The sequence below is a fragment of the Monocercomonoides exilis genome (genome assembly GCF_001643675.1).
Source record: "Monocercomonoides exilis strain PA203 chromosome Unknown scaffold25-1336746, whole genome shotgun sequence".
Taxonomy (NCBI): domain Eukaryota; phylum Preaxostyla; order Oxymonadida; family Polymastigidae; genus Monocercomonoides; species Monocercomonoides exilis.
This window is the reverse complement of record NW_027150570.1, coordinates 998,815-1,011,029: the sequence shown is the minus strand read 5'-3', so window position 1 is coordinate 1,011,029 and position 12,215 is coordinate 998,815. Positions and strand designations below refer to the sequence as shown.

The 12,215-nt window shown below is 38.6% G+C and overlaps 4 protein-coding genes across 4 annotated transcripts; all 4 read left to right on the top strand.

The window, feature by feature from the left end:
• Positions 1–1,171: 1,171 nt before the first annotated feature.
• On the top strand, positions 1,172–3,592 carry MONOS_8267 (uncharacterized protein; the record flags this gene model as incomplete). The annotated part of the gene is made up of 7 exons (XM_067878662.1): positions 1,172–1,191; positions 1,360–1,412; positions 1,459–1,759; positions 2,037–2,126; positions 2,204–2,380; positions 2,529–2,995; positions 3,063–3,592. The coding sequence occupies 7 exons, from the start codon at positions 1,172–1,174 to the stop codon at positions 3,590–3,592; spliced, it is 1,638 nt and encodes a 545-aa protein (XP_067726688.1).
• Positions 3,593–5,647: 2,055 nt separating this feature from the next.
• On the top strand, positions 5,648–7,164 carry MONOS_8266 (uncharacterized protein; the record flags this gene model as incomplete). Its single annotated transcript, XM_067878661.1, has 2 exons — positions 5,648–5,836; positions 6,256–7,164. The coding sequence occupies 2 exons, from the start codon at positions 5,648–5,650 to the stop codon at positions 7,162–7,164; spliced, it is 1,098 nt and encodes a 365-aa protein (XP_067726687.1).
• Positions 7,165–7,244: 80 nt separating this feature from the next.
• MONOS_8265 (uncharacterized protein) lies at positions 7,245–7,844 on the top strand (the record flags this gene model as incomplete). The annotated part of the gene is made up of 1 exon (XM_067878660.1): positions 7,245–7,844. The coding sequence occupies one exon, from the start codon at positions 7,245–7,247 to the stop codon at positions 7,842–7,844; it is 600 nt and encodes a 199-aa protein (XP_067726686.1).
• A 2,472-nt stretch (positions 7,845–10,316) lies between these two features.
• On the top strand, positions 10,317–10,889 carry MONOS_8264 (uncharacterized protein; the record flags this gene model as incomplete). The annotated part of the gene is made up of 1 exon (XM_067878659.1): positions 10,317–10,889. The coding sequence occupies one exon, from the start codon at positions 10,317–10,319 to the stop codon at positions 10,887–10,889; it is 573 nt and encodes a 190-aa protein (XP_067726685.1).
• Between the last annotated feature and the right edge of the window lie 1,326 nt (positions 10,890–12,215).

Here is a 12,215-nt window from a genome sequence, read left to right as displayed (position 1 = left end):
CGGGTTAAGCACACACTGTAATTAATAAAAATATGGAAATTTGAAAATACAAATATTCGATATTTGAATAACAAGACAATCGTTCATTATGCAAGCGAAATGCATGGAGCTAACAATTTCTTTTAAAGCGGATGATAATAACTTTTATGCGCAAATTCTTGATGGAATGTTAAATAAAGGTTAATAGTTCAATTGTGCCTTCTTGGCGCATTGATGCAGTGTTGATCTTTAAATATGTAGATACGAACGAGAAATAATGCTTTATGTTTGTATAGAATGTTTGTTTTTGAAAGATGTTGAATTTATTGAAATACATCATTTGCACGTTCGTGTTTTAATTAAGGCTACAAAATGAAAAATGCAGAACAAAAAGAACGAGCAACACAGAGAGATATACTTTGTTGCTTTGAAAAGGAAGAAATCCATTTGCTCCAAGATGAAGAAAAGTGAAGAAATAATTTATAAATGAAAGAAGGACAGACGAAAAAAGGTGGATGCCCAAAGATTGAGTGTGCAGCCAGATAGCACAAAACTCCTATCATTTGTTCTTTGTCGATGAAATGTTTAACTTGAAAGATGTTTTAATTGAAGCAAAGGATATGAAAGAGGAAAACGAGGAAAGGATGAAACAGAAATGAATTGCCATATGTTTCCTATTTTTGTTGACAAGAGGAAAAGGGGCACACCGAACGTTTGAAGGATTCACTGGTTACTGTTCGAAAGAATAAGGCACAGAAGTAAAAGACACAAGCATGAAGAAAAGGATTTCATTGAATTTCTCCATTGAAATATTTTTAACTTTCATCTTCGCAATCATCAACAGCCAATCAACTCATTCCACTCATTCATCGACTTCTTCTTCAATGAATTGTAGCCTAATCACATAAATTCTTCAACTGCTTCATCATTCACTTCGCCTGATAGAATATCTTCGATTATTGCATCTGCATCAGTGTCAACAAGAGAAATGAAAAGGAAGCAAAGTAACCGACCTTGACAATGATGTTTTATTCTGAATGATAATGAGTATTTTAACAAATGGAAAATGAAGATAGGCAAGAAAACTAACCTTAAGCTTGCGAACCTATTTTTTATCTGGAATTTTTGGTTAACAAACCCCAGATATTGAGGATAGAATAACAAACATTTTATGGAATCTGTCTGATATCTCATGGCTTCTGTGGGATTTTTGTTTGAATCAACAGAATGAGCAGATAACAGCAACTGGCGCAGTTTCCATTTCTGAATTGATCTTTCCATTTGTCCTTCATTCAATTCATCTGATATTAGACCAGAACGTTAGTTCATTCATTATTAGCATAACTTCTTCATCTTCTAATTTCAACTCAACTTTTTAAGAAACACTGTTCCATCTTTTCCCATCGCTCGAGAACGGGGAGCTTTCGCGGCTGGTTGATCTTTCTGATCCGAATGTTGATGTTGTGTTTGTGTCATAAGAGGAGCTGTTGTATGACACGAAAGCCTATTTCAAAAAGCTTCTTGTTTCCAGGGCAGCGCAAGAATCGTCTCTTCGCTCAGCGCCTTCGTCTTCTTCAACAGGAGCAGCACGCCGATCAACTTCGCCATTCCGGAGGCGGAGAAGCGAAAAGAAAAAGACTACAAGAGATATGCAGTCATCGTTATCAGAGTCTTCAATTGATCATTCGGATGTATTTGCTGTAGCGGCGTCAAACACGTCGGCAGCAGTGGTGGATGACATCGAGAGGCGACTGCGATTGTGGTGCCAGAGACGGCTGGGGTGTGTGAAAATCACAGACAGTCGTTTCTGAGGGAGCAACAGACGCTGCGGGGATATGTTGTGGCTCGGCGGGCTGTGCTGTATGGGTGTGTTGTGTGTGCATACGATGTGGCGCTTTCGGCGATGCTTTCGGTTCCGCTGGTGGCACGGCTTCCGTCGCTTGCAGCGTCGATGGGCACGAAGTCGGGGAGCAAGCGGATCTTTGCAGCGGCAGATGTGAATGCGTTCTCGTCGATCAACGATCTGTTTGACCCGTCGCTGCTGCATTCGGCGATAGCGCGGCTGGTGTTGCGATCGCCGCAGTCGAGGCGTGTGGTGGTGAAGCTGGACGAGGAAGTGATGAAGTGATGGGGCGATGGGTTGTAGTGTGTGAAGTGGGAGAGATTGTGGAGAAGGGGCTGGAGGAAACAAGGTTGATGATGGAAAATGTTGTTCTGTTGTAAGTGGCGATTGCGCTGGCTGTCCTGGAGGAGCCCGAAAAGCCAAGGAAGGAAAAGGGGGAGGCAAAGAGGGAGAAGAAAATGGAAAAGAAAAGGGAGAAGAAGATGGATGCAAAGATGGAGGGAGAGAGGGAGGTGATGGGAATGATGTGAAAGGCGGGCATTCGACAGCGCACAGAGAGTTTGTGGAGAAAATCAAAGAGAATTTGGGGAAGCTGGAAAAAGCGAGACGCAGCTGGTTGTGGAGGCGCTTGGGCTGAGTAAGCTGAGGTTTGTGAAGGCGGATGTGGAGGCAGACAAGTAGCATCAATAGGAGCTGATGTGTGCAGTACTTCGTCAGCCGATGGCGTTCAACAGGAGATATCAAGAGCAGAGGGGAGTGAGACAGAAGATGTGTCTTTGGGTATAGCTTCAGAGGGAAGTGCAGAGGGAATGGGGAAAGATGAGGAACAAGTGGAAATGTCGAAAAATGATTTGGGGATGAATGAGGAGTCAGGGAAAGAGGGCAGTTCGATTGATTTGGAGAAGGAAGAGGAAGAAGAAGAATGGCAGATTCTGGACATGGAATCGCTGCATGAAAGGTTTTTGAGGCTGGTTGACGAGAGTGCGTATGGGAGCAGGCGGGACAATCTGGTGACGATGACGGTGACGGGGGTGCTGGTGGAGCTGTGTGCGGAGCGGGAGCGTATTACGGGGAAGCCGGTTGTGGAAGGGATGATACAGCCGGACGGGACGATGAGCATCACGTTTATTGGGGAGAGGCTGTTTGGGAGGAGAGAGAAGAGAAGAGAAGGGGGTGTGGGTGGGGGTGGGGATGGGTGTTTGGCATCGGATGGAGTGTCGTTGCAATTGAGTTCGGACAGGCAGAGAGAGAGAGAGGATGGACGAGTTTGTTGCAATAGGGGCGGTTGTGCCGCAGGAAAGTGTGCCGTCGATCGCTCTGCTGGATGCGACGTATGCGATCGGGCAAGTGTGCCACGGGAAAGGGATGATTGGGGTGTTTAGTGTTTCGTATTGTGTGTTTGTGGACGAGTGGGAGTCGCTGAGGATGTGCGCGGTGGATCTTTCGATGGGTCCGCCGGCAGCGTCGTCGGCGTTCCTGTGGATGTCGTATCTTTTGCAGGGGGGAATCGAGATAGCGTCTGGAAACTACCTCCTTCCGCACCACGGCGGCACAGCCGCTTTGCATGTGCGTGCTCCGTCCTCTGATTCTGCGCATTCTGCCTGTGCTCGGCCTCAGGGCTGTTCGAGCGGAGCGCACAGATCGACCTCGCAGCGCCAGGTGGCAGGTGTGCAGAGTGTGTGCATCAGAGTCCGTTATCAATATTCTTTTTGGGATATTGCATCATGGCATTTGGTTTATATAGCTGTGAAATTCAGATGCTGTAAATAGGGCATTTCATCGCAGGGGTTGAAAGGTCTGTTGGGAATGAAAACAGTTTTCTTTTGCTGTGATGCAGACTGCTGCAAGTGAGCTGGAGAAGACGATCCTGCAAAGTTTTGATCAGCACGAGAAAATAATGATAAGGAGGTATCTTTGTTGAAAAAATGGATTTCTCTGAAAATTTATGGTTTGGATGTGGATAAAGGAGGATGAGAAAGAAGAAAGAGAACTGTTGAACTGCAAAAGGAGTGATTGAAAAAAGATAAAAGAAAGAAATTAAGAAAGATTGGTATTTCTTTAAAAAAAGAAAATGGCTTGCAACCACTCAACGGAAATCAGTTGATGTGAAAATCCAGCTTCGTTGATTTCCGTCAGCTTGTCGCTATGTTTGCGATAACAGATTTCGATTAATTTGAACTGCATTTTCAAATGCAGCATTTTATTCAGTCGATACTTCATGAAGCCTTCTCGTATTTTTTTCAGAAATTATATTTGACAGGTTGCTCATTCTCAATCATCTTGTCTTCTTCACCTTTTCCACTTTCTTCATCTTCCTCCTCCTCATTTCCTTCATCTTCTTCTTCAAATTCTTCAACTTCTTTCTCTTTCCATTGCTATTTAATTCCTTCAGCTTATCGTCATCTTTTTATGAATTCAAAAATAAGCTAATGAGAACATTTTTATTCGGAGAAATGCAATCCAAAAGCTTCTATTTCTCCAACAGGCATATTCAACATGTTAAACGTCTTCTCCTTCTTCTTCCTCATTTTCTTCGTCTTTGCCATCTTATTCATCACCGTCAACATCAAAACAAGCAATACAATCTTTTTCTGCATCATATTCTGACCCTTTTTCCATTTTTTTTCTCCATCTTTTTTCTCTTCTTTTTCTTTTTCTTCTTCTTCTTCTTCTTTCAATTATCTTCATCAGATATTAATATTGTTTGCATTTTCATAGCCAAAAGACAAACGTGATTGTTTTTTGTTTTTGAAAAGAAAGGCAATGAAGCAATTCAAAGTTTGCAAATGAACTGAAGATATCAGTTTTCATTGACAAATTAACACTAATTGGCCAATATTATATGTGATTGGGGTTTTTTATCATTTCCTAAGTCAACTTATCAAATGTGACATTTAACCAACTGACAGCATCAAACAAGTCGTTTTCATCATCTTCTTTAGAAATGTTATTTGACTGATTGTTCATCTCTCAATAATTTCTTCTTCTTCTTTTTCTTCAACTTCTTCAACTTCTTCTACGTTTTATTCTTTCCCACCAGTTGTTCCATCTTCACCATTTTCTTCTTCTTCAGCTCCTTCTCCAACTTTTTCAATGCCATTTTCACTAACTTTGCATTGGATCGGAACATCGACCTTCTGATACATTTAAGCTGTTCAATCGGAAGCACAGATAAATTGAACCGAAAAATTATTTCATTCACATTTCTTCCTCTCGACAACTGTTCACCAAATATCCATTCTTTTCATGTTTAATTCACCATTCCGAAGATGAAAAAAAAGCTATCTGTGCAAATTCATTTTCTTCTTCTTCTTCTTCTTCCTCATTGCTTCGTTCTTCAAGAAACAGATTTCTGACAGGAGAAGAGCAGCAGATGAGGAGGATGAGGCAGCAGTTCAGAAGAAGAAGGAAAAGACAATATTTTGTTCTCTATCCCGATGTGTATGAGGCGCTAACGTTTTTTGCATAATTTCGGATGATGGAGCGATATGCAGAGAATCTGAAGAAGAGGAAGGGAGAAAGAGATAGAGCGAAAGAGAGCGAAAAAGAGAAGTTAGGAACAAGAGAAGAGAGGAGAGAAGGATAAGAGAACTGATAAAGTTGAGGAAGGTATTGAAGCCCGAAAATGATGGAGATAACAATGATGAAGAAAAAGAAAATAAAGTGAAAGCAGAAGAAAACGAGAGTTTATCATTGATAAGAAGAGATTCTTTGAAGAAACCGAAGAAAAAGGAAGAAAAAGAATGCCTTTCCAACAGCTCCATCGTCAGTGATGAAGAAGAGCGAAGAGAGAAGAGACACAAACAGAGAGAGAAACAGAGGCTGATGCGAAGGTATTACCAGGCGCTTGAGATTCAACGTGATTCTGATGTGACTGAAGTGCTTTTGATGGTCAGGCCAAACCTGCTGCTTTCTCCGACGCCGATTGATGAATCGATTAAAAGACCAGGAATGAGTGTGAATGCTACAAAAAGTGAGGTGGATGGCAAAGAAGGTGAGAAAGAAGAGAACGAAGTGAATAATTATTTGAATGAAAATAGAAATAAGGAAGAAGAGAAAGGATATGAAGATAACACGAAAAATGAGGATAAAGAAGATGATTACTTGAACAACGACGAAAACGAGAAGTGATATTGGAGGATTCAATGAACAATCCAAAATCAGTTGTTTCAAAAGGAAAGAAAATAAAAGCATATCAAAACCTAAAAACAACAATTAGAAGAATAAGAAGAAAGCAAAAGTTTGCAACTTGACGGGAACAGACGAAGAAGACGACATTTGAGAGAAGAGGCTGCGGGAGATTCTGACAGCGTTGAAGAAGAGAAGAAGAATTTGACGACGACGATTGGTGGGGCATAAGCTCAGGGGACGGCTGGCTGTATGAAGAGGACAATGCAGACGATGAAAATATTCTTTAGCTGATGAGCTTTTAGAATGGAGTGTATGTTGGAGGAATTCTATCAGATGACGAATCAACTGATAGTTTGGAGAGCGATGTGAGTGAAAAGGAAGGAGCATACGACGATGATGCGAATGACACTGAAACAAAACAAAGTGTTTCTATAAAAAAGAAAGGAAATGAAAACAACGAAGTTCAAGAAAGTGTTGAAATGCTTCAAAAGAAAGTTAATCAAACAGAATCAGATAAGAATACAAACGCAAAAGAGTCAATAACAAACAAAAAAGAAGAAACACATTCCGAAGAACCAAAGCCCGAGCCTCTTTCATCGCAATCACAACAAAAACAGCATCAACAACCACAACAACAGAACACAACAGCAAATACCTCTCCAACACCGTCACCTTCTCCACAACCTAAGCAATACACTTCAGGAAGAGGCGCCTTTGGAACGATGCACTTTATGCGAGGGAAGCGAATGGACGGCGATTGGAGAGGAGCCGGAGGGAGAGCATTTATTGCGAACAGTCAAGAGATGGAGATATGGAGAGGAGCTGTAGGTGCACCTGCAACTCAGCTGTTTCCTGCTGTTGGAGGAGGAGGAGGAGGGGTAGCGTTGGGTGTTACGGGGATGAAGGATTTGAACAAAGAAGTGACAAGGGCGATGCAAGATGAGTTTCAGAATGAGAAAGGGAAAGGGGACGATGAAGAAGCGAAGATCATGGATAGTTCTTTGGAATCTGATGATCTAACAGAAAACCTGCTTAGGCTGATGAAACAACAGGAAATACAGAAGAAGAGGAATGAGAAAGAAGAGCGGGAGCGCAGGAAAATGGAGAAAATAGCAAAGAAGATGGAGGAAAAAGACAAGAATCCGTTTGCAGCATCCAAGGGATACTGCAATCACACCTTGAGACAGGCACGCCGACCAACCAGAAGGTGAACAAAATGGCAAGCGAGGCGCAACAAGAGGCGAAAGAAAACCAAACTCCAATTTTGACAAGAGAGCAGAAATTGGACTGCATGCTGAATGACCTCGCTAATTCTGACCTGGAAGATTTGAGCGATGAACAGGATGTGCCTTGCCGCTATGTGCGTATCAAAAGCGAGGAAAACTTGCAATTTGTGTGGAAGATGCGGAAAATGCCTGTGTTTGCAGTTGTCGATACGAGCCATACAAGAACGCAGTTGGATCTGATGAGTGAGCTGAAGAGCGGGCTGAGGCAGAGCCGGGCAGAGTTGAGAAGAGGAAGGGGGATGAAGTGGAGGGGCTGGTGGACACACAAAGAGGAAGCAGAAGTGACACACAGAAAGGGAAGGAAAGGAGCAGGGAAAGGATCACCGCTGCTGTTTAAGGAGAAAGGGATAAGAACATTCAGTCAGAACAGCGTGCCTGGAAGAAGGGATGCGCTGTCGAAGCTGTTTTCATCGCTTTCGTTCTCAAAGTTGGAATCTTTCTTCACTTCGCAGAATTCAATTGCGATGGATCTGATGCAGAAATACCCTGCCCTCAATTTGGTTGCGCCTTTTGATTCAGCTGCTGATTTTGTTCAAATACAAATATTTCTCTGCATCCTCTTTCTCATTGCACCTCTTCGCTTGTCAATTCGTCCTTGTTTATGAACGTCCAACAGCAATCTTCTCCTTTACTCAGAATCTCTTCTTCTCCCTTCCTTTTATCTCAAGCTGTTCATCCATCCATTTCTAATCCTGTTGATCCTGGCTCACTTTCTCCACTTTCACTGCCTGTTCTTTCTTTGTCTACTTCCTTTTCATTCAACCATCATCGAATTCAATGCTAGACATCATCTATCGTAGCAATTTGGAAAGATACAAAGAAAAACTTATTCAAAGAATGAATATCGGCTGATATTATATATCAACGGAAACGATTCTATTTTTTGCATAGAAAAGCTGATCAGAAGGCATGCAATCAGCAAGAAAATCTATTCTGACTTTTTCATTTAAATGCTGAAGCATTTGAAGTGAAAAGGAAATGGTGTTGATGCTATTTTTTAATGAAATGGATGGGTTCCAAAAATAGCCTTCAGCAGGTTACACATTTCACGAAACTGGAGCAAATTGTTGGAAATGAAATGAAGAGGAAAAGGAATTTGGAGGGAAAGGCTTATTTGAAAAGAAATTGAATGATATATTAGCGCTAATCGGATGCAAGCATGTTGGAATAAGAAAACTGATGAAATTATAATCAGAAAAAAATTACCTGATATATATGAATATATTCTTTTTGAAGATACGACAAAAATGAATCTTTTTTCTTGAGCTCAATTCATATTTGATGAAAAGGAGAAATTTGATGAAGAAATTTCGAAGAAATATTTTTATCTGAGGAGACGTTAAGGATTTTGAAAAAATAAGTGATGATAAATGCTTCAGTTGAAAGTGATATGAAAGCATAAATATTTTTCTATGAAATGGAAAATGGTCAAAAATGAGAAAATGAAAGAATTAACATGAGAATCAGAAAAAGTTTATCATTTCAAATGATTTTTGTATCAACCGCGCTGAAGGTGAGTGTTTGAAGAGTAACAAATATTGAGGTGAGGAGTGTGAGAGAGGCGTCTTGGAGGAGAGAAATGAATCCAGTGAGGGCATACTCGATGGTGGCACATGGAGTCTGTTGGGGTCTGCCACAGGTACCAGAATTAGTTCCATTGCTGAAATCAATTTTATTCTGGTTGATGAGGAGGAGCCAAATATTGAACTTGGATTTATCCCATGCACCACTATATCTGTTTTCGTTTGATGAAGCTGCTGAATCAAATAAAAGAATTGGAGATTTGTTGGCTATTCAAAGGAAAGGGAAAAAAAAGAAAATTTACTGCTTTTGATCAATTTAATTCAATAATTTTGTTTTCTTTTTTCTTTTATATTCTTCTTTTTAATGTTTTCTTTACAATATTTTGTTTTTCTAGTTTTGAAATTTCTGTTAACCTTTTTAAGATAGATAGATCATTAATTTTTTTCTTCTTTTTTCTTTTTTTTTTTCTTTTTTCTTTTATTTTTTTTGAAAAAAAAAAAAAAAAAAAAAAAAAAAAAAAAAAAAAAAAAAAAAAAAAAAAAAAAAAAAACACTTTTTAACCAAAACATTAAAAAGGTATGCTTTTTTCATATTAATAAATAAAACAAATATATATAACAGATATAAAAGCGAAATACTCATGAATAACCAATTTAACTCTATGATCAAAAAATACCACAATAGAATTTATTTTTTCAATTTTCGATTTTTTTTATGATGTCAAAAAAAATCACACACGCACTATTCAAAAAATAACACAAAGAAAGTTTTATTTCCAAAAAAAGCAAGACTGAATGGATACAAAGCAATCAATTAAATTGTAATATTTAAATTCGACTCAAAATTCTTGCGATAAAAAATCGCCTTTTTCATCAAAAAATCTATGATCAAACCCAAATAATATTATTTCTCAAAACTTCTAATTAAATTTTAGAGAGGCTATTGGTTTCAATGCCTTCATAACGAGTGAATTAGGGTATAATATTAATAAAAATATAAACATAAATTATTGAAAAGTGCTTTATTTATCAAAAAAAAGACTTGAAACAGGTGATTTGTTGATTAAGAATTTCAAAAATGGGTCACCAATTCAATTATTCGAATTCGACAAAATTTACCTGAAAAAATATCCCACATGGACTTATTTCTTATTTTGATAACGAACATTCACGTTTTCAAAAGCATTTTGAACAGTACGTTTTGTTCACACTTACCGAAAAGGCTATATTTTAGAAAATTTGAATGTGGTATGTTGACGTGGATAATTGGCTGAATATTACTCAATGAAACAAGAAGCATTAATCATGCAAGGAATGGAAATGCAATTTATTATATTATTAAAGAATTGATTATCAGAATCGAGTTAAAATCAAACATGCAAAGGAAATTACGAAAAAGCACTTTTTTCATAAAATTTCTAATATGAAAATCCACTTTAGAACAGAAAACTGCAAATGGGAGAGTTCATGTGATTGTTTTCTTTTTGACTTCGTGTTATCTTGCATATTTATACGGCGGAGGGATGTATTTTCTATATCCCTTCTGCATTCAAAATGAGGAGCCTCCAGTTCATTTCGTGCTCAGCGGTGTCGAATGGTGGAGGAATGGAGTTGAATCCAGCTCAATCAACAGCCCCAAGCAACAATCATTATTTTTATTTCTTCTTCTTCCACGATTGCAGTTGCAACGCTTCCACTCCGTATGGCCACGATGTGTATTTTCAAGATAATAACAATCTCTTTTCTTCATACAACCCGTTCTATGAATCGTACACAACGAATAGCAATGATAAGAGAGTGTGCTATTATTATAATGGTTATCAGCATACAGAAAAGAAGGATTGGCTGAAAGAGGGGATGAAGGATCGGAAAATTGGTATGGACGGAAATTACAAGAGAGATCTGCATGGGAAGAGAGTGGCAAGCGGTCAATTGGTGATGTTCCATGTGAGGATTGATCACAATGCGACTAGAAGCTCATCGCCAAGTGTGTTTAGAGTTTCACTCTGGAAGCAACAGAAAACACACAACAGACGTGTGCAGTTTTCCTGCTATCTTCACAGTTTCGTTCTGTTTGCACGTGCAGCTCGTCAGCTACACAAGACAAGACAAACACATTCGTTATAGCAGCCAGAGATGGAATATCTGGTTCTGTTCAGATATTGCAGATTCCTCTGTCTTCGAACAGATCGTCCTGTTCCTCTCCTTCTTCTCATCTCCTTCTTCAATTTCTTCCATCTCTCGACCACTGCTTGTGACTGTGCTTACACCTCGTGCGATTCTCAGGAAGAGATGATTGGGCAGCGCATGTGTATTTGCAAGCAACAGCGTGTCAGAGAATAGGGATGTGTTTGAGCAACAAAAAATGATGATGAACTTCACAGAATATGTGGATAGCTTGGGGAGTTTGGTGGGTGATGAGATGGAGAAGGAGAAGGATGAGAAGAGGAGTACAAATGAGTTTGTGAGAGATAAAGATGAAAAGGGATCGTTGTGTCAAACAGATAAATGCATTGATGATAATTCATTTTCTTGGAACAAATGGAATTACACAAAAACAACTGGGATATCATTATCTGCAACTGATAGAGTTTCAAGTGGATGGGCGAATTACCAGCATAATCAGGTATCTTGAATGATTTCATCGAAATATTTATCATTTTGCAATTAAATATTGTTTTTGGTTTTTTTTTTCAGTTTGATCATAAATGTGAAGAATAGATTGAAAAATCAACAAAAAAGAATAAACATGCATTGTGAAATGATCAATTGTATTTTGTTGCTAACTGTTAGTCTATGGTTAATCACAACTTTAAGTAACATTCAGAAACTCGTTTTTATTCGGATTTTTTGTAATAGAATGATTTTAATCTAAAAATAAAACATGCTAGGGGTGAATTTTCCATTTTTAGAATACTTTTTCTTCAATGAAAAAAATCAAATACAGATATCGCATAAAATACCGGACATCGCACTAAATACCGGACAAGATCAATTTCACAACAACCGCAAGAGGAATAATTCTGACAATTTTCTTCAAAATATATCTCATCAATGCCAACTCATTTGATATACAAAACTTAAAAAATAGCTGCATTTGTTCTCAGAAAGAATTAATGATTGAAATCTCGGAGGAATAGGATTTTGAGTTTCTCCGAGATTTCAATCATTAATTCTTTCTGAGAACAAATGCAGCTATTTTTTAAGTTTTGTATATCAAATGAGTTGGCATTGATGAGATATATTTTGAAGAAAATTGTCAGAATTATTCCTCTTGCGGTTGTTGTGAAATTGATCTTGTCCGGTATTTAGTGCGATGTCCGGTATTTTATGCGATATCTGTATTTGATTTTTTTCATTGAAGAAAAAGTATTCTAAAAATGGAAAATTCACCCCTAGCATGTTTTATTTTTAGATTAAAATCATTCTATTACAAAAAATCCGAATAAAAAC